The following is a 23785-nucleotide window of genomic DNA, read 5'->3' as shown; positions in this document are numbered from 1 at the left end:
CGGCCTCCTGAAGAGCTAGGACTACAGACGTGAGCCGCCATGCCCAGCTCAAGGAAGAAAAACACAAGCTATAAATATGTATGTAAGTGTAATTGGGCACCGGTGGCTCCCGCCTGTCATCCTAGCTACTCAGGAGGCTGAAATCTGAGGATCATGGTTCGAAGCCAGCCTGGGTAGGAAAGTCCCCATGAGACTCTTATCTCCAGCGAACCACCAGGAAACCGGAAGTGGCGCCACAGATGGCTCAAAGTGGTAGAGCGCCAGCCTGGAGCAAAAGAAACTCAGAGGCAGCGCCCAGGCCCTGAGTTCAAGAACCACCATTGGCTAAAAAAAAAAAAAAAAAAAAAAAAAAAAAAAAAAAGATAAGGTGTCAAAACAAATCTTTTAATATACTGACTATTTACTCTGAAACAAAGCTGCAGGTAGAGGAAAGTGCTACATAATGGAGTATTACGCTACTGGAATGGGCCGTTGTAGGAAACAGCTCTATGCTATTGTCAAGGAGTCTTTTTTTTTTTTTTTTTTTTTTTCCAGGCTTGGTCCAAGGCTTTGGGGAGAATCTTAAGTGCAGTCTTCACTTCCTTAGATTTCAGCTTGTCCCATGAGATCATTTAAAATCACATTTGCTGCTCTACTATCTAATCACACATAAGCATACAGCCTCTCCCCATCATCCCTGCCCCCCCCAACCCCCCAACCCCAACTCCTTCCTCCCCTCCCTCCCTCCCTCCCTCCCTGCTTGCATCTAAAGTGCATTTTCTGGAGATGAGCATTTCAGGCTGGAACTCATCATGAGAAAGAAGATTGGGACAGCTCCCAAGGCAGGACTCCCTGGTATTCGCCTGAACAGAAAACACCGCAAGTTTTCCATCAGACCCGCCATCTTCATGGAGAAGAACAAAAAAGTGTAAGTTTTTCTAAAAAAAAAAAAAGAAAGAAAAGAAAAGAAAAAGAAAAAAAGAAGGTGGGGGAGGATGAGCTATCTCTCAAAAAAAAAATTAATAGACATCCAGTGGAATTTCTTCTTGCTGTCAAGCAAGTGTGAAACTTGATGGTATGTTCTAGAAGCTTCAGGTAGCCAGGGCGGCCATTCTGAAAGAGAGAGAGAGAGAGAGAGAGAGAGAGAGAGAGAGAGAGAGAGAGAGAGAGAGAGAGTTTGGTTATGGGAGTTAGAGGCCCTGTCTAGGGTGGCGAATGTAAAAAGAGCTATATTTGAGATATGGTTGGGCGGAAATGAGAGACTTTTGTCCCTGAACCCCAGCCCCCCCAAATATGTTTTATAGGCTTTCTGAAATGCATGGTTCCCCCCCCAACATCCACAGTTCTTTAAAAGGAAATGTTGACAGAAGAATGTGATCTTTAGAGGGAAAAACAAATCCCATGGCTTCTTTGAGATTTTTTTTAATGTATTATTATTTGGTAGTTGTACAAAGGGGTTTCAATCTGACATGTCAATTTGTGGGTACAATGCACCTCGATTGATGTCACCCCTCCCATCCCTCCTCCACCACCCCAGCCCCACCCATCTGCTCAAATGACCTGGCTCCATTTCCATATATATATTGAATATCATGACTGCCTTCACCCATCCTTGCTCTCTCCATTGGGGTGTGTGTGTGTGTGTGTGTGTGTGTGTGTGTGTGTGTGTGTGTGTGTGTCCTGGGACTTGAACTCAGAGCCTGGCTACTTCCCCTGAGCTTTTTGGTTTATTGGAGAGAAGTCTCCTCGACTTTCCTACCTGGGCTGGCTTTGAACCTTGATCCTTCAGATCTCAGCCTCCTAAGTAGCTAGGATGACAGGCGGGAGCCCCTGGTGCCCAGCCCAGGAATTTTTGTCTTTAGTGGATGAGTTTTGTCTCAAACTTGAGACAACAGTGAGGTTCAGGTCAGAATCAAGACAGCTACCATCTTACCCTTGATCACACTCCTCAAGAAAATGAAGATTCTCTCTCTCGCTCGCTCGCTCTCTTGCTCTCTCATTGTAAAACTCCTGGCCCCATGCTCTGTTCACGGAATCTGATTGTCTAGGATTTGACAGTTTCTGGAGTATTCTTTGAACTGCTCTTTGGAACATTCTGGTAGCTTAATTGTAGAGAAACCCCTCCTGAGACAATCAGACCGATAGATGGTCAAAGGGAGTTTTCAGCCTACGAGGAAGCATTTTCACACGGTCCTAGACAGATCTCAAACGAGCTGCGCCTCATTGCTGGCTTGGAATCTATAATCCAGAAGAATGACTTCTGCTGACATTACCGGGGTTCCACTTTTTCCCTGGTTCTCTTCTGCTTTGATTTCCTTTCCGTAATCCAAAGACACATACTTTTGAATGTGTTTATGTGCGGGTCCTGGGGCTTGAACTCAGAGCCTTTTTATTTATTTATTGGTATTTTTTTTTCTGCTCAAGGCTGCCACTCTATTTGAGCCACGGCCCCACTTCCAGTTTTTTCCACTGGTTTAGTGAAGGTAAAAAAAGGTCTCTCGAGGGCTGGGGATATGGCCTAGTGGCAAGAGTGCCTGCCTCGGATACACGAGGCCCTGGGTTCGATTCCCCAGCACCACATATACAGAAAACGGCCAGAAGCGGTGCTGTGGCTCAAGTGGCAGAGTGCTAGCCTTGAGCAAAAAGAAGCCAGGTACAGTGCTCAGGCCCTGAGTCCAAGCCCCAGGACTGGCCCAAAAAAAAAAAGGTCTCTGGAATTTGTCTGCCTGGGCTAATTGGAAACCATACTTCTCAGCTCTCAGCCTCCTAAGTATGACAAGCCTGAGCCACCAGCATCCAGCATCTTCTATTTACATTTTTTTGGGGGGGTCAGTTGTGGGGTTTGAACTCAGGACCGTCCCTGAGCTCTTTTGCTCAAGGCTAGCGCTCAACCTCTTTGAGCCACAGTTCCACTTCTGGCTTTTTGGGGGTTTATGGGAAATAAGAGTCTTACGGGCACTTTTCTGCCGGGGCTGGCTTTGAACTGTGATCTTCAAGATCATCCTCTTGAGTAGCTAGGATGACAGATGTGAGCTCCCAGCGCACCCCCCCCCCCCCCACCCCCGGCATACTTTTGATTCTTCATCATGATTTTATTGGTTGGATTGGGGCCAGAAGAAAAATCTAGAAAAAGAGAGAGAGAGAAAAAAAATTCTATGATGGGTTTGAGGCCTAGGTGGAGTCAAGTTTTATTGGCTTTGTAAGAAGAAGTAGAAGGAATTATGCATTTTCTCTTCAGTATCAGAAGCCGAAAGGTTGCATTTTCTGAGCGCGTGCTGTGGGGAGAGGGTTGTGGTGACACAGAGGAATGAATTACTTCCAGACTGATGGGCAAATTTGTTTTTGAAAGGGCATAAAGATGGTTGGGAAAATGTTAGGAAGGATTTAGAGTGGTCTTAAATGGGCAATTTCCTAGTTTCCTGGACACTCACTTAGCAATCCAATAATAATGATGATAGAGAAGCATGGGAGTGGAAATGGTTTAGTTCATATGCCTGCCTCCTCAGGCACATGAAAGTGTGTGAAGATAAATAATCACCGGAGAGAAATGGAAGAGAAATCTGAGAATGGTCTGTTATAGTTCACGGGAGCTGAGGAATGTATTTTTGTGTGTCAGTCCTGGGGCTTGAACTCGGGGCCTGGGCGCTGTCCCTGAGCTTCTTTTTACTCAAGGCTAGCACTCTACCACGTTGAGTCACAGCGCCACTTCCGGTTTCCTGGTGGTTTCATTGGAGAACTGAGTCTCACGGACTTTCCTGGGCCAGGGCTGGCTTTGAACCTCAATCCTCAGCTCTCAGCCTCTGAGTAGCCAGGATGACAGGTGTGAACCGTCAGCGCTTGGATCCCAGTTAAATTTGTTAATAAATAAACAAACAAAAAAATAAATAATATAGCCAAGGAAATACTCTTAGGTGGGGGGGGGGGAAACAATAATCATGGAATCAGGGCATATGCAGTTATGCATTCTTTAGTTTTAGAAACGCCAGTCAAGTCGGGAAAATTCCAGAGAATTCAAGCGCCTATGGGTTCTTTCCTATGGGTTCTGCCTCTCAGGACACAGACCCATAAGGGTAGCACCATCTATTGGTATCGGAAATCATGAGAAGAAGCAGGAACCCTTTCCCTTTGCTCTGATCACTCTCCTCTGTCTTAATCAGGATGTATCCACAATGTTGTCCATTCTGCCCAGTCATTTGCTTTAAGTCTGATCTCCCTTCCACATCCTGCAGAGACTCCATCTCTCTCCCTGCCCTCACCCCTGCCCCTTCCCCTGTTGGTTTAGGCTTCTTGCTGGAGTGCCTGCCTCAGGTTGGCTCTCTCTCTCTCTCTCTCTCTCTCTCTCTCTCTCTCTCTTTCTCTCTCTCTCAACGTGGTCACCAGCAGAGCCTGGCCAAGCTAGAAGAGCTTTCTAGAATCTTCTAGAACCTTCAAGAACCTTCCAGAATCATTTAGAACTCTCCGAAAGGGAGGCAGAAGCAAATGGGAGACAACTAAGAGCAACTATTTCTGGGAAATAGTCTTGCTTGCTTTCATGTCTGTCTGTCTATCTGTCTGTCTGTCTGTTTCTTGCAGCAGAATGTGAGCTCCTGAGGGGCAAGGATTCTGTCTCCACCACGCACACACACACACACATACATACATACATACACACATGCATGCATGCATACATACATATATACATACATACATGCATCCATGTACATACAGGCGTATATATGCACACATGTGCATGTCTATACACAAGGGCATATGATTATATGTACATATCTGTGCACATACACATATATAAATGCATGCATGTGTATATATGCAATATATGTATGTGCACAGATGTGTGTGCTGGTTTGTATATATGTACGTGTGGCTCGAGTGTCAGGGTGCTAGCCTTAGAGTGAAAAGGCTCAGGGAGAGTGCTCAGGCAGCTTTGAGTTCGAGCCACAGGACTGGAACACACACACACACACACACACACACACAAATGTAGCAGCAGGTGTGAGCTTGACCCCGAGTGAGACACATTCCTAGCTGAAAGGAAGGTGGGATTCTGGTATTCTCTGAGCTGACCAGCAAAAAGCAGAGGTGGCGCTGTGGCTCAAGTGGTAGAGCGCCAGCCTTGAGTTGAAAGTGCTAAGGGACAGTGCCCAGGCCCTGAGTTCAAGTCCCACAATAGGAAGGAAGGAAGGGAAAGAGGGAGGGAGGGAAGAGATAGAAAGAAAGGAAGGAAGGAGAGAGAGAGAGAGAGAGAGAGAGAGAGAGAGAGAGAGAGAGAGAGAGATCTCCTTAAGCTATATTCAACCTTCAGCCTAAAAGGAAATACATAATTCTGTCCAGGTTTATCAGAATGAAGCAGAATTGAAGGACTAACTCAGAACACAATTTGTGTGCAAAAGATGGATTCCGTCAATGTCAGAAACCATTTGAGCAACACAAGAATTTCCCAAGTCCTCTGCCTATCCCTAAAGAAGAAAAAGAGCAATGGGGTTGGAGGTGTGCCTCAGTTGGTAGAGTGCTACTTATTGGAATTGAATTCAAGTCCTGATCTCCGACGGAGGGGGAGGAAGAGGAGGAGGGGGAGGAGGAGGAAGAGAAGGAGGAGGAGGAGGGGGAGGAGGAGGAGGAGGGGAGGGGGAGGAGGAGGAGGAGGAGGGGGAGGAGGAGGAGGAGGAGGAGGAGGAGGAGGAGGAGGAGGAGGAGGAGGAGGAGGAGGAGGAGGAGGAGGAGGAGGAGGAGGAGGAGGAGGAGGAGGAAATAATGGGCTACATTTTATTGCTTGACATTGTCAAGCAATTTTTCCCAGGGCTCTGTTTTTTTGGGGTTTTTTTTTGAACCTTGTCCAAAACCCATTTCTACCTGTCAATGTGTCTTACCATTTGCAGTTTGTTCTTGAGAAATTTAGCAAAAGCAAAGAGGAATTACTGTTCTCAGGGAATCTATTTAGCGCGGAAATCATGAATGCTTAAGAAGATTAACAACTACCGAGTTGCTTTGTGTGGACAGAGGGGCTTTGATGGAGGTGCCCTGTTGGCAAGATTTGGCTTAATCAAAGGTAGTTACAGAGAGAAAGGGTTTGTGGGGTGGGGGGAGGGGTTGTCAGGCCGGCTGCCAGTTCATGTAATCCTGAGGGTCCTAAAATGGACTCTGGATTTCCCCGCCACTACCCTAGGTGACATTTTTATTTTAAAAAAAATTGGGGCTAGGTAGATTTTTGTTGTTGGTGGTGATGATGAGACTTGAACTCAGGGCCTGGATTATGTCTCTGAGCTTCTTTTGCTCAAGGCTGGTGCTCTACCACTTTGAGCCACAGCACCACTTCCGGTCTCCTGGTGGTTTCATTGGAGATGAGAGTCTCGTGGACTTTCCTGCCCAGGCTGGCTTTGAACTGTGATCCTCCAGAGCTCAGCCTCCTGAGTAGCTGGGGTTACAGGCGTGAGCTACCAGCCCTGGCAGTGCAGTGCATCTTGATCAATGTTTGTAACTAAGTTGTTGTTTTTTTTTTTTTTACTAGAACTTTGTTGTGATTACTAAGGTGTTGGGCAGACGGGTTACCCTTTCACCATGCAAGTGATGTGTATGTTCATTCACTTCTCTTTTCAATGATGTCACCCCTTCCTTTATTTTCCCTCAGTTTCCCCCTCTCGTCCCTGCCCACAAATTTCACCGTTCATTTTCCACACAGTGTCTACTGAGTTCCGTGATTGCCTTTCCTCACCCCTCCCTTTCTGCACCCTCCCCCCCTTACTGGGTTCTTGAGGGGGGCCATTTAACCTGGCGTAGAAGAAACAGCCAATTCACAGGAGGAGAGAGCCCAAAGGAATAGGGAGGCAGTCCAACATGGCGCAGAAGAGAGGTCTGAGAGGAAATGAAAGGCACAGGAGGAAAGATGACATTTCTTTGAAAAGAGACAGATAAAGGAAACTGGGACTGAATCCCAAAAAGCAACGATGAGACCGTCAGCCATGGCGCAGACAGAACAGGCAAGAAGAGAAGCTTGCAAGAAACACAATACTCCCGTGATGTCCCCCCAAGTCTGACAGGATTGGGTGGTCACGTGTGTGGGGCTTGGTGATTGGAACAGGGCAGAAGGAAGGATCATGGTCAAAGGGTGATTCTGACCCCCAAACAAAAACAAAACAGATGAACAAAACCCCAGGAGATTCTAAACTGAAGAAACAAGCAGAAGGTCAAAGAAATGGAGTTGTGACTCGAGGGGTAGAGCACTTGCCTAATGCAAGGCAGAGTTCAGTTTTGCCAGGAAGGAAGGAAGGAAGGAAGGAAGGAAGGAAGGAAGGAAGGAAGGAAGGAAGGAAGGAAGGAAGGAAGGAAGGAAGGAAGGGTCAATACCACAATCTATGTCAATTGACTTAATTTAAATATACCTGGTCACACTAAATCTAGACCTTAAATGATAAGAATTTAGTTTTGTCCAAGCCCCTCCTCCAAGAATTCTGGAAGTCTGTGACTGATGTATTTTGGTTCTTGTATTCTGGATTCCTGTTGAGTAGGGAATTGTGGATGGGGAGGGGAATCCTGAATAGGAGAAATAAAGCACCATCTATATGTTGTAGATAAATAGTTATTATTATTATTTTTAAAACCCCAAACCTCTTATCCATAACATGAATCCCCTTCAGTTGCTTGGGCCTATTGTAATTTAAATCACCTCATGAAAGGAATGCTGTTCTTTTGGGGGCAGCTGAATCATATTGAAAAATATTCCCACAGGCTAAAGATAGCATAAAATGGAGCCCTGGGAGTTGGTTTTTTTTTTTTAAGTATTTAATTGAATTTAATTGCAAAAGGACGAGCAAGTGGTGTAAATTTTGATTAAAATAGGTTAAGTGGCTTTTGGCTACCAAAGCACCTGTTGTAAACGGGGGAAAGCACGCAAGTCTGAATTGTGCATTTGGTGCATATATTGTTTGATTGTTTTATCTTCTCCTTTCCTTTTATTTATTTGTTTATTTATTTTGGTGCCAGACACGGACCTTGAACTCAGGGCCTGGGCGCTGTCCCTGAGCTTCTTTTTGCTCAAGGCTAGCACTCTACCACTTGGAGCTACAGCGCCACCTCAGGTTTTCTGTTGGTTGATTAATCTCACAGATTTTCCTGCCCTGGGGTTGGCTTTGAACTTCAATCCTCAGCTCTCAGCCTCCTGAGTAGCAGCTACTAGCATCTGGCTGAATTCTGTCAGTCATAACCCTGTGTGTAGTTCCTGACTGAATCTGCCATTCTGAGTTTCCGGGACCGTATCGTTCCTAGATTGTGTGATGAATAATAACATCTTTTCTTGGGGAAACAAGGTGGGGGGAACATTCCTCCTCTTTGGCTTCATTTATATCTTCATTCTGGGGCTTGAACTCAGGACCTGGATGTTGTCTCCTGGTTTTTGTTGTTGTTAGGTTTTTTTTTTTTTGCCAGTCCTGGGCCTTGAACTCAGGGCCTGAGCACTGTCCCTGGCTTCTTTTTGTTCAAGGCTAGCACTCTGCCACTTGAGCCACAGCGCCACTTTTTCTGTATATGTGGTGCTGGGGAATCGAACCCAGGGCTTCGTGTCTACGAGGTGAGCACTCTTGCCACTAGGCCATATCCCCAGCCCGTTTTTACTCAAGGCTGGTGCTCTACCACTTGAGCCACACCTCCGCTTCCAGCATTTTGGTGGTTCATTGCAGATGAGTCTCATGGGTCTTCTCTGCCTGGATTGCCTTCAAACCACCCTCCTCCAGAGCTCAGCTTTCTGAGTAGCTGGGATGACAGGCGTGAGACACCAGGGCTATTTCCACCAGCGCTGTTTCCTGCCTCTTCTTAGCTTCCCACAGGGAGGGAGTTATTCTCATTGTTCCAGCCTGGCCCAGTCATTCTCGGCTACAAAAGCGATTAGTCACTGAGGCTCACAGAAAACCCCACCTGCCCGGCCATCCGTCATTCAGCATCACATGCAGTCCATAGCCGACCAGGGCCAGAGCACTGAGCTGAGTTTGCGCAGCTCTTGCTTCTGCATCATTTTGGAGGTTGAGTCGCCCAAGGATTTCTTTAGCTTCATTTCGGAGACCATTCCAAATTATTGCACTCTGTGTGTGTGTGTGTGTGTGTGTATGTGTGTGTGTGTGTGTGTGTATGTGTGTGTGTGTCCATCCATCCTGGGATTTGAACTCAGGGCCTGGGCACTGTCCCTGAGCTTCTTTTTTTTTTTTTTTTTTGGCCAGTCCTGGGCCTTGGACTCGACCTGAGCGCTGTCCCTGGCTTTTTTTTTGCTCAAGGCTAGCACTCTGCCACTAGAGCCACAGCGCCACTTCTGGCCATTTTCTGTATATGTGGTGCTGGGGAATCGAACCCAGGGCTTCATGTATATGAGGCAAGCACTCTTGCCGCTAGGCCATATTCCCAGCCCAAGAAGAGCTTCTTATGCAAGGCCTAATGGCCTGGCTCCTTCAGTTGTCAGCCTTCTGAAGAGCGTTCTCGTATTTTCAGAACCCCTAAATGACAGTGAGATGCCCAAAGACAATAAAAAAAAAAACCAAAAACTCAGGGCAATGGCGAGTTTAGCTGGACATACACCAATATCACTGAATATCCACACACATATGTATTTATGTGTATATATATATATGTGCACATACATATACACATGGGAATGTGTACACATATGTCCACCCCCACACAAAAGCTGAGTGCTGATGGCTCACTTCTGTCATCCTAGCTACTCAGGAGGCTGAAATCTGAGGACTGTGGGTTCAAAACCAGCCTGGGCAGAAAAAAAAAAATCCATGAGACTCTCATCTCCAGTGAATCACCAGCAAACCGGAAATGGCGCCATAGATGGCTCAAAGTGGTAGAGCGCCAGCCTTGAGCAAAAGAAGCTCAGGGACAGTGCACCCCAGGCCCTGAGTTCAAGCCCCAGGACTCTCTCTCTCTCTCTCTCTCTCTCTCTCTCTCTCTCTCACTCACACACACACACAAGCAACAAATCTCAGAAACAATCTTACCTAAGCGGGGACTGGTCTGGCCACATCCCGCGAGCCGGGGACATTTAGTCCTTGCTCCGTTGCCATGGGAATAAGAGCATCATCCCCAGTGCTGGAGGGAGCTCAACAAGTCTGTGAACCAGGCAACCCAGTGGCACCCAGCACCACGCACAACAGCTCCACTCACAGATTAGCCGGGCACCAGTGGCTCACGCCTGTTCTCCCAGCTGAGTTACTCAGGAGGCTGAGCTCTGAGGATCACAGTTCAAAGCCAGCCCGGGCAAGAAAGTCTGTGAGACTCTTTTCTCCAATGAACCCCCAGAAAGACTAGAAGGGGAGCTGTGGCTCAGCCTTGAGCAAAAACCACAAGTGAGAGCAAGGCCCTGAGTTCAAGCCCCATACCAACACACACACACACACACACACACACACACACACCACAGATGATAGTTGTCTACAGGTAACTGGTTATGAAGGAAATTGGTCATCCTTGTACCAAGAGACAATCATCTAGAGATCTAAAGTGAAGTTCCAAGAAAGGAAGAAAACACTGAAAACGTTAATAAATTAAAAAAACAGAAACCTGTGGGCAGCAAGTACTTAGAGAAAGTCGATTCTGAACTCAAACCTTCCTTGAATGTCGGAGCAAACCTGCAGCCCAGTGGTAGTCCTAGTGATGAACAAGGATTGGAATTTAACGTGTGTGTGTGTGTATGCGTGTGTGTGCGTGTGTATGTGAGTGTGTGTATGCAAGTATATGGGTATATGTCAGCTTATGTGTGTGTGAGTATATGTGCGTACATGCGAGTATATTGTGTGTGTGTGTGTGTAAGCACAGTGTGTGTTTGAGGGAAGATCACAATGTCAAATGTCAGAAAGAAGCAGGAAGTGGGGTTGGAGGCGTGGCTCGGTGGGTAACGGGCTCGGCAAGGAGTGAAGGCAGCAGGTGCAGGGTTCGAGTCCCAGTCCCAGACCTAAAAAGAAGCAACGAATCAGCTGGTGGGAAACAAACACATTTGGGGGTGCAGGGTGCTGGGTGGACAAACAACTCCCCCGAGGACCCTGGGGGTGGGAGAGGAGCCCTTGTGAGCTCAGAATCGGGGTGCTAGCCTAGCAAGAGAGGGAGAGAGAGGCCCGGAGGGAGGGCCTACGGCCACACTGTCGATTTCTCTGGGGTCCTGTTTCTTCTCTGAAGGATCTAAACTCCTCCTGAAGAAGGATGAGAAGATGGCGCTGCCTCTGGGGTCCCTGCAGGCGGCCCCCCACTTCCGCCGCTTTACCCCCGAGTCCCTGGTGGAGATTGAGAAGCGGATCTCGGCCCAGGAGGCTGCCGGGAAGAGCCGAGAGAAAAGCAGGAGGAAGAAGGGGGATGAAGACAAGCCCAGACCCCAGCTGGATCTAAAGGCCTGCAACCAGCTGCCCAGGTTTTATGGGGAGCTCCCGGCAGAACTGATTGGGGAGCCCCTGGAAGACCTCGATCCTTTCTACAGCACCCATCGGGTAAGAGCTACTGGGGGAGGGGAGGAGGGAATTGTGCTCTCTCAGCCAGAGGCCTGAAGACCCAGGGTCGGGGGGGGGGTCCCCTTAAACCTTGAGAAACCAAACCACAGGTCCTAACTCAGCTCCTCTTCCATACTGTGTTTGAATCTCTATGAGAAGATTGTATTTTTTTGGTGGGTCCTGGGGGGTGGGGCGGGCCTTGAACTCAGGGCCTGGGTGCTGTCTCCCTGAGCTCATTTGCTCTGCCACTTGAGCCCCCAATTCCAATCCTGGTTTTCTGGTGATTTCATTGGCGATCAGAGTCTCACAGACGTTTCCTGCCCCAGGCTGGCCTTGAACCTTGACCCTCCAGGTCGCAGCCTCCTGAGTAGCTAGGATGCCTCCTTTGTGCTCTGCTTGTGTTGTAGACGTTTATCGTGCTGAACAAAGGGAGGACCATCTCTCGGTTTAGCGCCACTCGGGCCCTGTGGCTCTTCAGTCCTTTCAACCCCATCCGAAGAACAGCCATCAAAGTGTCCGTCCACTCGTATCCTTTGCGGGTTCAAATCCATCTCCACCCCTGCCTGTCTGCCGCCTTCTTTGCAAGGGCAGCAGTGGAGCGATGGTGGCGGCTCACGCCTGTCATCCCAGCCACTCAGGAGGCTGAGATCTGACTGGCTCAAAGCCAGCCTGGGGCAGGAAAGTCTGTGAGACTCTTTCCTCCCCACCTCTCCCAGTCCTGGGGCTTGAACTCAGGGCCTGGGCACTGTCCCTGGATTCTTTTTGCTCAAGGCTAGCGCTCTGCCACTTGAGCCACAGCACCACTTCTGGCTTTTTCTATACATGTGGTGCTGAGGAATCGAACCCAGGGCTTCATTCATGTATGCTAGGCGAGCACTCTGCCACGAAACCACATCCCCAGCCCTTCTGAGACTCTTAATTTCTAAGGAATCGCCCCAAAGCTAGAAGTGGGAGTGTCTCAAGTGGTAGAGCACCAACACTGAAAAAAAACCAATAAACTAAAAGACAGCAATCAGGCCCTGAGTTCAAGCCCCGGTGTTAGCATAGAATAATATTATCATTGTTCTTGTTATCTAATAATGATAATATCATTATTTATAATAATATCATTATTTGCTAGACTATAATCTATATAATTTATATATAAACTATAACAATGATAATATTATAAAATTATTTATATATTTGTATATTTATATAATTTGTATATAAATTATTTATACATTTAAATGTTTATGTATAAACAAATATATTTATAAACGTATTTACATACACATTTATTTATATGCGTTTACAAAGTATATATTTATATATAATTTATATTACATTATTATATAGTAGTGATAATATACATCGCATAATAATTTATATGATAGTATCATTTTATATAATATCACTATTTATATTACTTATAAAATACCATTTATGGGCTGGGAATATGGCCTAGTGGCAAGAGTGCTTGCCTCGTAAACATGAAGCCCTGGGTTCAATTCCCCAGCACCACATATACAGAAAACGGCCAGAAGCGGCGCTGTGGCTCAAGTGGCAGAGTGCTAGCCTTGAGCAAAAAGAAGCCAGGGACAGTGCTCAGGTCCTGAATCCAAGGCCCAGGACTGGCCAAGAATAAATAAAATAAAATAAAATAAAATACCATTTATCAGCTGGGCACCGATGGTTCACGCCTGTCATTCTAGCTACTCAGGATGCTGAAACCTGAGGATTGTGGTTCAAAGCCAGCCTGGGCAGAAAAGTCCGTGAGACTCTCATCTCCAGTGAACCACCAGAAAACTGAAGGTGGCGCTGTGGCTCAAGTGGTAGAGCGCCAGCCTTGAGATGAAGAGCTCAGGGACAACACCCAGACCCCAAGTTCAAGCCACATGATGGAAAAAAAAAATCATTTATCATCTGGTAATATATAATAGAATTATACATAATGATAATATTATGCTTGAATAATGATTATAATAATATTGATTGAAACCCTTTTGTATAACTACTTGAAGATAATAAAAATAAATAATTTTAAAAACAGAATAGAAACCCTAAGGACTTCAGCTCGAACTCTAGACATGGTTTGATTGGCTTAGCATGTTTTATTGACATACAATGGGAATCATAGGTCTGGAGCCCAAAGGGTTATTTTGTGATATCAAATGCACACCCAAAGGACAAAAAGAAAAGGAAAAAAAGAAACCCCTTTGTACACTACTTAAAGATAACTTTCCTTTCTGTGTGCTGGTACTGGGGCTTGAACTCAGGGCCTGGGCGCTGTCCCTGAGCTCTTTTACTCAAGGCTAGCACTCTACCACTTGAGCCACAGCACCACTTCTGGTTTTCTGCTGGCTCATTGGAGATAAGAGTCTCCCAGACTTTCCTGCCAATGCTGGCTTTGAACCGCGATCCTCAGATCTCAGCCTCCTGAGTAGCTAGGATGACAGGCGGGAGCCACCAGCATGGGCTCCATTACACAGAAGATGTAATCTCCTTTTAAAAGAGCTGTAGGATGACAGACATGAACCCCCAGAAAACCTGGAGTGGCGCTGTGGCTCAAAGCGGTAGAGCACCAGCCTTGAGTGAAAGAGTTCAGGGACAGCGCCCAGGCCTTGAGTTCGAGTCCCAGGACTGGTACACACAGACACACACACACAGACACACACACAGACACACACACATACACACATACACGCGATCCTAAATGACACAATGTGGATCTAGAACCCAATCTTTCCTTAACACAGCCTCTCAGTTGGTTCACTGTATTTATTACGGCCACGATTCTGATCAATTGTGGGTGCATGACCCAGAATGAACTTCCAGAAAAAATCGAGTGAGTTGATCTATCATACCACGTACTGTGCCTTCCCTCTTGCTTTTCCTTCTTGCTTTCCTAAGAGGCCCTTAAAAAAAATTGTCTTTGATCTTTTCTGGTCTTGTTTGTGGAATGCTGAATTCTATTGTTGATTTGATTGGAGGAGGATTAGGTTTCTTCTTTGGGTTTGTTTGTTGTTTTCTGTGTGTGGTTCAAGAAACTTGATTGAATTCAGGGCCTGAAAATGCTCGCTTGGATTCTTTTCTCTCTCAAGGCTGGTGCTCTACCACTTGAACCACATCTCCACTTCTGCCTTTTGGCACGTTCGTTGGAGTCTCTTGGATTTATCTTCTCCAGCCGATTTCCAACCGGGATCCTCAGATCTCAGCCTCCTGAGTTGCTAGGAGTTGGGCCTATTCAAGGTGTTGGGCCATGGGGTACCTGATTTTTCTGTGGGGTTTATTTCATAAAGACTCAGATGGCTTTCTTCAATGAATAAACAAACAAACCCATATGGATTGATTGGCTGAGTGCCAGCGGCTTACCCCTGTCATCCCAGCTAGTTGGGAGGCTGAGAGCTGAGGATCTTGGTTCAAAGCCAGCCTGGGCAGGAAAGTCTGTGAGACACTTATCTCCAATGAACCACCAGAAAACCGGAAGGGGCGCCATGGCTCAGGTGGTAGAGCGCTAGCCTTGAGCGAAAGAAGCCCAGGGACAGCACCCAGGCCTTGAGTTCAAGCCCTAAGACTGACAAAAAAAATTGTTTTTAATCTAAATCATTTCCCAAAAGTCACAATAGTAAAATTAAAACTTCTGTAAATGGTGTAAAATTATAAGATAATATAGTAAGTTCGGAAATAAAGGAAATATTTCCTCTTGATTGTTATTTTTTTAAACCTCTTTTAAAGACCTCTTGAACAAAGGACAAACTGGAAACTAAAATTAGAACATTTGTCCAGAAGTAAAGATTAAGGGCCAATTTAATCAGGACTGGCAGGGAATAAAAAAAAATAAGTGCTAAGAGAATAATTTATAGCACGGAACTATCAAATATTTCCGCCAGTACAAAATGAAAAGAAATTATATAAGTGCGTACTGTAAAGTGAGGTGGGGGGAAAGACTGAAAAAAAATGCAAGGAAAACAGAAAGACGACATTCACAACAATAAAGGGGAGAATTAACTAATGATAAAGGGAGGAATTATATTAGATAGAAAACCTATACAGCCAACGAATCCAAAAGCTGTTATTAATACATATTAATAGTCTTGGGGTGTGTGTATGATAGAAATTTTATATATTTCACCTATATAAATATAGGTATGAGATACATTTTAAGGTACTTAAATAAATTCAAGAATATCTTTCCAAGCACTTGTGGCTTATGCCTACAATCTTAGAATCTGGAGGATTATGGTTCCAAGTCAACTGGGGCAGAAAAGTCCATGTAACTATGACTCCAAATTAGCCAGCAAAAAGCAGAACTGGAGGCATGGCTCAAATGGGATAACACCAGCCGTGAGAAAGAAAGTCCTGTGCGCATGAAGCCCTGGGTTCAATCTCTGATACTGGCAAAAAGAAAAAGATAAAAGAAAAGAAAGAAGGAAGGAAGGAAGGAAGGAAGGAAGGAAGGAAGGAAGGAAGAGAGGGAGAAAGGAAGGAAGGAAGGAAGAAGTTGGGCAAATAGATTTTACTCAAATGGATGAAGGAAGTTTAATTCAGCAGTTACTCTGTGGATAGATAGTTGTGATCTCAATCCTCATTCTTACTTCTGTTTTCTTATCACAGCTGATTCTTAGGCACAAACTTTGGCGTTTGCTTCTTTTGTGTTGTTTTGTGCCAGTCCTGGGATTTGAACTCAGGGCCTGGGCTCTGTCTCTGGGCATTTTCACCCAAGGCTGGCGCTCTACCACTTCAGCCACAGCACCACTTCTAGATTTCTTTTATTTTCAGTAGTTTAGTGGAGATAAGAGTCTCATGGACTTTACTATCTCGGGCTGGCTTTGAACCACGATCCTCAGATCTCAGCCTCCTGAGTAGCTGGGATGACAGGCGTGAGCCACCAGCACCCGGGCCAATTTAAATTTTTTCTAAAGATGTTCCTAAAATACCCACCCCAGGTAATTAATTATAAAGTCTATTTTTTGATCAGATTATATATTAATTGAATGAGCCCTTATCCCTTTTATAAATCCCTTTTATAAATAACTTTTTTAAGATCTATATCTATATCTATATCTATATCTATATCTATATCTATATATCTTCCTGCTCCATAGGACCTAGCAAAAACAACAACAACAACAAAAAAAAAACCCCAGAAAAGCAGCATTTCCTTTGGAAGTAAGTTTATTTCTGAAATGCAGACTGGCTTGTGTGACCAATAGGATTGTTTTTCTATTCTACCAGGAGCCCAGAGGAAGAGCATAAATATCACCTGGATAAATTCAGACTCCTTCCCCACCCCCCCCCAAAAAAATCATGCTATGTATTTCTTTTCAGGCAATGAGGGGGAAATTAAATGGCAGCCGGTTGAGGCATCAGAAGCGACGCTTTGTCCGTTGTGTTTCCCAATATGATCTTTTAGGACACAAGTGGCATCTGTTGTCTTTATTTCCTTTTCATTACGCTGACCCTAAGACATGGCTCCCTCCCTCCCTCCCTCCCTCCCTCCCTCCCTCCCTCCTTCTTCTCCTCATCTGCCTGGTGGTGAAAAGATACAGATACATATTTCATTTTCAATCCCTTCCAGTGCTGACAAAAGAATTAAGAGATTCAAATGAGGCCTCCCTCCCCCCACCAAAATGGGGAAGAATGTTCTAGAAAGAGACATGCTGTGGGGAGTGGATGGAGTCTAGAACACTCCTGACTCTCTTTCTACCCTTGGGTGCACAGAGAAATGATGGATGGATGGACGGATGGATGGATGGATGGATGGATGGATGGACGGATGGATGGATGGATGGAGGGCTGGAGGGCTGGAGGGCTGGATGGATGATGGATGGAGGGATGGATGGCTGGCTGGATGGACGGATGGAGGGATGGAGGGATGGATGGATGGACGGATGGATGGACGGACGGATGGATGGACAGATGGATGGATGGATGGATGGATGGAGGGATGGAGGGATGGAGGGATGGATGGACGGACAGATGGATGGACAGATGGATGGATGGATGGATGGACAGATGGATGGATGGATGGATGGAGGGATGGAGGGATGGATGGCCGGATGGATGGACGGATGGAGGGATGGAGGGATGGATGGATGGACAGAAGGATGGATGGATGGACAGATGGACGGATGGATAGACGAATGGATGGACAGATGAAGGGATGGATGGATGGAGGGATGGAGGGATGGATGGACGGACAGATGGATGGACAGATGGATGGATGGATGGATGGACAGATGGATGGATGGATGGATGGATGGAGGGATGGAGGGATGGATGGCCGGATGGATGGACGGATGGAGGGATGGAGGGATGGATGGATGGACAGAAGGATGGACAGATGGATGGATGGATGGATGGACAGATGGATGGATGGATGGATGGATGGAGGGATGGAGGGATGGATGGCCGGATGGATGGACGGATGGAGGAATGGAGGGATGGATGGATGGACAGAAGGATGGATGGATGGACAGATGGACGGATGGATAGACGAATGGATGGACAGATGAAGGGATGGATGGATGGATGGAGGGATGGATGGATGGACAGATGGACAGATGGGTGGATGGATGGACAGATGGATGGACGGATGGATGGATGGACAGATGGGCAGATGGATGGATAGATGGACAGATGGATGGATGGATGGACAGATGGATGATGGACAGATGGATGGACGGATGGCTAGATGGGCAAATGGATGGATGGGTGGACAGACGGATGGATGGATGAATGGTTTCAGATGTATGACAGCCATGGGGGTGGAGGACGTGTGGAAAGCCAGGCCTGGTAGCACTCGCCTGTAATCCCAACACTCAGTCTCAGCCCAGAAACCAGCAGGTTAACAGGAGGGAGGAGGCCTTGCTCAGGTGGTAGAGCACCGGCCTTGCTTCCATCCTGGTTCCTCCCAGTGATCACATGTTCCCATTTCCATGGGTTTTTTTTTTTTTCCCCATCTGTGGCCAGGCCTAAGGGCTCACGGGGCCTGATGGGAGAAGAGAGGAGGGAAGGCCATTCTAGAACCTTCTGCCATCCGAAGGTTTGGGAGAAAGAGACAGGAAGCCTCACATGAACTGAGAGGATGGTGCTCCTTCCCCCTGCCTGTCCAGCCTGCCAGCTCCTCCCCGCCTGTCCTCCTGCTTCTCCATTTGCATCTGCCCTCCCTCCCTCCCCCCTTCTCCTGCCTCACCTGGGGGGCGCTGGCTGGCTTGCGGGAACCCCAGCACACTAGCTCTTCTTCCTAGAGGCAGAGAAACGCTTGGGCTTCCCCCTCCTCCCCCTCCCCCTCCTCCTCCCCTCCTCCCCCTCTTCCTCCTTCTTTTCCTCCTCCCCCTCCTCCCCATCCCCTTCCTCCACCTCTCCTTCCTCTTCCCCCTCTTCCTCCTTCCCCTCTCCTTCTTCCCCCTCCCCCACTTCTCCTCCCCTCCCCCTCCCCCTTCCTCCCCCTCTCCTTCCTCCCCCTCCCCCTCTTCTCTTCCTCCTTCTCTTCCTCTTCCCCCTCCCCCACTCCTCCCCTCCCCCACTCCTCCCCTCTCCTTCCTCCTCCCCCTCCCTTTCCTCCTCCCCCTCCCCTTCCTCCTCCCCCTCCCCTTCTTCCTCCTCCTCTTCTTCCTCCTCCTCCTCCTCCTCTACTTCCTCCCCCTCCTCCTCCTCCTTCCCTTCCTCCTCCCGCTCCTCCTCCTCCCCCTCTCTCTCCTCTTCCCCCTCCTCTCCTTCCTCTTCTCCCTCCTCTTCCTCCCTCTCCCCTTCCTCTTCCTCCTCCTCCTCCTCTTGCTCCTCTCTCTCTCTCTCTCTCTCTCTGGCACAGGTAACTGCCTTGCCGCCCTCTCCCGCAGGAATGTCTTCACTGTCATTTACACCTTTGAAACTCTGATCAAGATCCTGGCCAGGGGTCTCTGCCTCAATGAGTTCACGTACCTGCGCGACCCCTGGAACTGGCTGGACTTCAGTGTCATTTCCTTGGCGTGAGTGTCCCCCCCGCCCCCCGCGTCCGTTCCCCCCCCCCCCCCCCCCCCAGTGACGGGCGCCATCTCCTTCTGGGCTGCGGACTGCAGGCTGCAGGGTCTTTTCTAATGCTTCCAGGATCATTCTCCCATTAGGTTTTCCTCATCTGTAATCCAGCTCCCTCTGCAAGGGTGTGTGTGTGTGTGCGTGTGTGTGTGTGTGATCTGATTTCCAGCAGGGGCAAGTCAGAGTCATCAACTCTGGCTGGGCGCCGGTGGCTCACGCCTGTCATCCCAGCTCCTCAGGAGGCTGAGATCTGAGGATCCTGGTTCAAAGCCAGCCTGGGCAGGAAAATCCATGAGACTCTTCATCTCTAATGAAACCACCAGGAAACCGGAAGTGGCGCTGTGGCTCAAGTGGTAGAGTGCCAGCCTTGAGCAAAAGAAGCTCAGGGACAGTGCCCAGGCCCTGAGTTCAAGCCCCAGGACTGACAAAAAATAAAACAAAGATTGCCTATTTGCACACCCAGGCATCTCTGTGGAACCCAGGGCCTGCTGATCACAGCACAGCTTCTCAGAGGTTCCTTTCTCCTTCTTTTTCTTTTTTTTTAGCCAGTCCTAGGGCTTGAACTCAGGGCCTGGGCGCTGTCCCTGAGCTTCTTTATGCTCAAGGCTAGCACTCTACCACTTGAGCCACAGCGCCACTTCCGGCTTCTTCTGTGTCCGTGGTGCTGAGGAATCGAACCCAGGGCTTCATGCATGCTAGGCGAGCGCCCTACCACTGAGCCACATTCCCAGACCATGGAGGATCCTTTCTAAGAGAAAACCATCAGCAGTCATGCCCGCATGCAGAGGGCGGGGCCACGAGGTTTCTGAAGGTCTTGCCCACCGCGATCGCCCCCCCCCCACCACACCGTGCCGCCTGCATTCTCGGGGTCCTCTCCCAGCAGAGCCGATCTCACAGGTTCCCCTGGGCCCTCAGGTATGTGGGTACGGCCATAGACCTCCGGGGGATCTCCGGCCTGCGCACCTTTCGCGTCCTCAGAGCGCTAAAGACAGTCTCTGTGATTCCAGGTGGGTGGTGATTCTAGTTTGTTTCCGTGCCAGTGATGGGGGCTTGAACTCAGATCCAGGGCGCTGTCCTTTGTTTATTTGTTTTGTTTTGGGTTTTTTTTTTTTTTTTGGCCAGTCCTGGGGCTTGAACTCAGGGCCTGAGCACTGTCCCTGAGCTTCTTTTTTTACTCAAGGCTGGCGCTCTGCCACTTGAGCCACAGAGCCACTTCTGGCCGTTTTCTATGGATGTGGTAGTGAGGACTCGAACCCAGGGCTTCATGTATACGAGGCGAGCGCTCTACCGCTAGGCCACATTCCCCGACAAGCATCGGGGTGTCATGGTTGGTCACCCCCACAGGGCTGAAGGTCATCGTGGGAGCGTTGATCCACTCGGTGAGGAAACTAGCTGATGTGACCATCCTCACCGTCTTCTGCCTCAGTGTGTTCGCGCTGGTGGGTCTGCAGCTCTTCAAGGGCAACCTCAAGAACAAATGCGCCAAGAACACCACGGCCTTCAACGACTCCTCCCTCTGGCAATGTGAGTTCGGATCCTGAACCATCCGCACCCGGGGACCTCGGTTCGAAACTGGCCTCAGGAAAGGAAGAGTCCCTGAGATTCTTTATCCCCCAGTGGCTGACCCAAACCCAACGTGGAGGCGTGGCTCAAAGGGTAGAGCACCCTCCTTGAGTGACAAACTCAAGTGGGAAGGGAAGGCCCGGGTGGCTCAGCTGGTAGAGGGCTAGCCGGGGAGCACGAGTAGCAGGTACTGAGTTCAAATCTCGGTTGTCTTGGACTGAAAAAAAAAAGCAAGAGGGAGAAGTCCTGAGTTCAAGTCCCAGCACGGACTCCCAAACAAAACCAAACACATACAGAAAGACCGTGGTTTCTTGGGACCTGAACCTGGACACTCCCTCTGGATCTCGGATGTCTGTAGAGGGATATATTTTGGTTCTTTTTTCCTTCTTACTTGTTCCTCCCGAAATGCTCCTGCTGTGTTAGGTCTAATTGGGCATCCGGAATCCCCTCCACCCCTTTGTAGCCAAGTGCCGGTAGCCCCCACCTGTCATCCTAGCTATTCAGGAGGCTGAGATCTGGAGGATCGCGGTTCAAAGCCAGCATGGGCAGGAAAAACCTCCATGGGATTCTTATCTCCAATGAAACCACCAAAAAAAGCCAGAAGTTAGAGGTGTGGTTCAAGTGGTAGAGCACCAGGCTTGAGAACTAAAAAAAAAAAAAACCAGACAAACAAACAAACCAAAAAGCTAAAAGAAAGAACCCAGGCCTTGAATTAGGCCTGGCTGGGAGGATTCACGATTCACAGACACCTAGCTTCACTGTTTTTCCTTTGTTTTGTTTTTTGCTGGTCCTGGGGCTTGAACTCAGGGCCTGGGCGCTGTCCCTGAACTGCTTTTGCTCAAGGCTAGCACTCTGCCACTTGAGCCACAGCCCCACTTCCGGCTTTTTCTGTGTCTGTGGTGCTGAGGACTCGAACCCAGGGCTTCATGCATGCGAGGCGAGCACTCTGCCACTGAGCCACCTTCCCAGCCCCTCCCTTGTTCCTTTCTTTTGGCAGATGTGTATTTTACCAAGAATGACACCTCGGAGGGCTTGCTGTGTGGGAACGGCTCTGACGCAGGGTGAGTACACAGCCCGCCACGGCCCCGACGCGGTGTCTCCATCTTTGCTCAGCATTCTCTGGACAGCGATGTGGTTATCCATCACCAGAAAAGAGACACTTAGTAACCGGGCCCCGTGGCTCACGCTTATCATCCCAGCTAACTTGGGGAGGCTGAGAGCTGCAGGATCACAGGTTCAAAGCCAGCCCTCAGGCAGGAAAAGTTTTGGAGACTCTTATCTCCCAATGAACCACCAGAAAAAAAAAGCCAGAAATGGAGCTGTGGCTCAAATTGGTGGAGCACTAGCTTTGAGTGAAAAGACTAAGAGACAGTGCCCAGGCTGCAGGGTGACACAGAGAGAGGGAGGGAGGGAGGAAGGGAGGGAGGAAGGGAGGGAGGGAGGGAGGGAGAGAAAGAAAGAGAGAGAGACAGAGAGAGAGACAGAGACAGAGAGACAGAGACAGAGAGAGACAGAGACAGAGAGAGACAGAGAGACAGAGAGACAGAGACAGAGAGAGACAGAGAGACAGAGAGACAGAGACAGAGAGACAGAGAGAGACAGAGAGACAGAGAGAGACAGAGACAGAGAGAGACAGAGACAGAGAGACAGAGACAGAGAGAGACAGAGAGACAGAGAGAGACAGAGAGACAGAGAGACAGAGACAGAGAGAGACAGAGACAGAGACAGAGAGAGACAGAGACAGAGAGAGACAGAGAGACAGAGACAGAGAGAGACAGAGACAGAGACAGAGACAGAGAGGACAGAGACAGAGAGAGACAGAGAGACAGAGAGAGACAGAGAGACAGAGAGACAGAGACAGAGAGAGACAGAAAGACAGAGACAGAGAGAGACAGAGAGACAGAGAGAGACAGAAAGACAGAGACAGAGAGAGACAGAGAGACAGAGAGAGACAGAAAGACAGAGACAGAGAGAGACAGAGAGTCATGGCTTTTTGCCATTCTAGATCGATCTCATGCAGGGAGTGTGTGAGTTCACTTTTAAACCCCCAAGACCTTGTGACTTCATACAAGGATTTATTTCTCATGCAAGGATTTATTTCGCTATGGAACCACTTATTTAGTCACTCCACTCTGTATCTAGAGAATGGAGAGCTTGTAACTTCGAGATGTGCGTCTTCTCCGTGTGAATTTGTCAGCCGCACACGTGTTCTCCGACAGAATCACCAAGAGTCCACGAGGTGTAGCGGAAGTGTGCAAGGCTCACATCTCTTCCTGCTCTCTCTCTCTTTCCCTCTCCCCTTCCCCTTCTCCTTCCCCTTCCTCTTCCCCTTTCCCTTCCCCTTCCCCTACTCCCCTCCCTTTCTTCCTCCCAGCTGCCTCCTCCTCCTCCTCCTCTCTCTCTCTGTCTCCCTCTTCCTGTTTTTCTCTCCCTCCTTCTTCTTTCTCTCTCTCTCTCCCTCTCCTCTTCATCCTTCCTCTCTCTGTTCCACTCCTTAAAGATAATTTTTCAAAAAGGATGAATGAAGGATATTCAGGGACTCTTTTTAAAAAAAAGCAACAGTACTGTGCAAACAGGTCTGCATTTCATCCTTCTAGGGCAATTGATTTTTGTAATGTAGGTAAAATGGCATTTGAAATAAAAAGTATATAATTTGGAGTTCCAACGAGGCTTCCAAAGTAAAAGTCAGCCAGGCGCTGGTGGCTCACGCCTGTCATCCCAGCTACTCAGGAGGCTGAGATCTGAGGATCGCGGTTCAAAGCCAGCGCGGGCAGGAAAGTCCT

At 48.1% G+C, this 23785-nt stretch overlaps 1 protein-coding gene across 1 annotated transcript in view; it reads left to right on the top strand.

Annotated features, from left to right (window-relative positions):
* Positions 1-11168: 11168 nt before the first annotated feature.
* The window catches only part of Scn10a (sodium voltage-gated channel alpha subunit 10), a 58734-nt gene continuing 46117 nt past the window's right edge, over positions 11169-23785 (top strand). The window contains 7 exon segments of the mRNA XM_048334485.1: positions 11169-11441; positions 11849-11967; positions 14188-14268; positions 19265-19393; positions 20355-20446; positions 20784-20963; positions 22000-22063. Coding sequence (XP_048190442.1) covers positions 11169-11441; positions 11849-11967; positions 14188-14268; positions 19265-19393; positions 20355-20446; positions 20784-20963; positions 22000-22063 — 938 coding nt within the window.

Source organism: Perognathus longimembris, chromosome 26 (genome assembly GCF_023159225.1).
Source record: "Perognathus longimembris pacificus isolate PPM17 chromosome 26, ASM2315922v1, whole genome shotgun sequence".
Taxonomy (NCBI): Eukaryota; Metazoa; Chordata; class Mammalia; order Rodentia; family Heteromyidae; genus Perognathus; species Perognathus longimembris.
The sequence above is the reverse complement of the archived record's forward strand: the minus strand, read 5'-3'. Positions and strand labels throughout refer to the sequence as shown.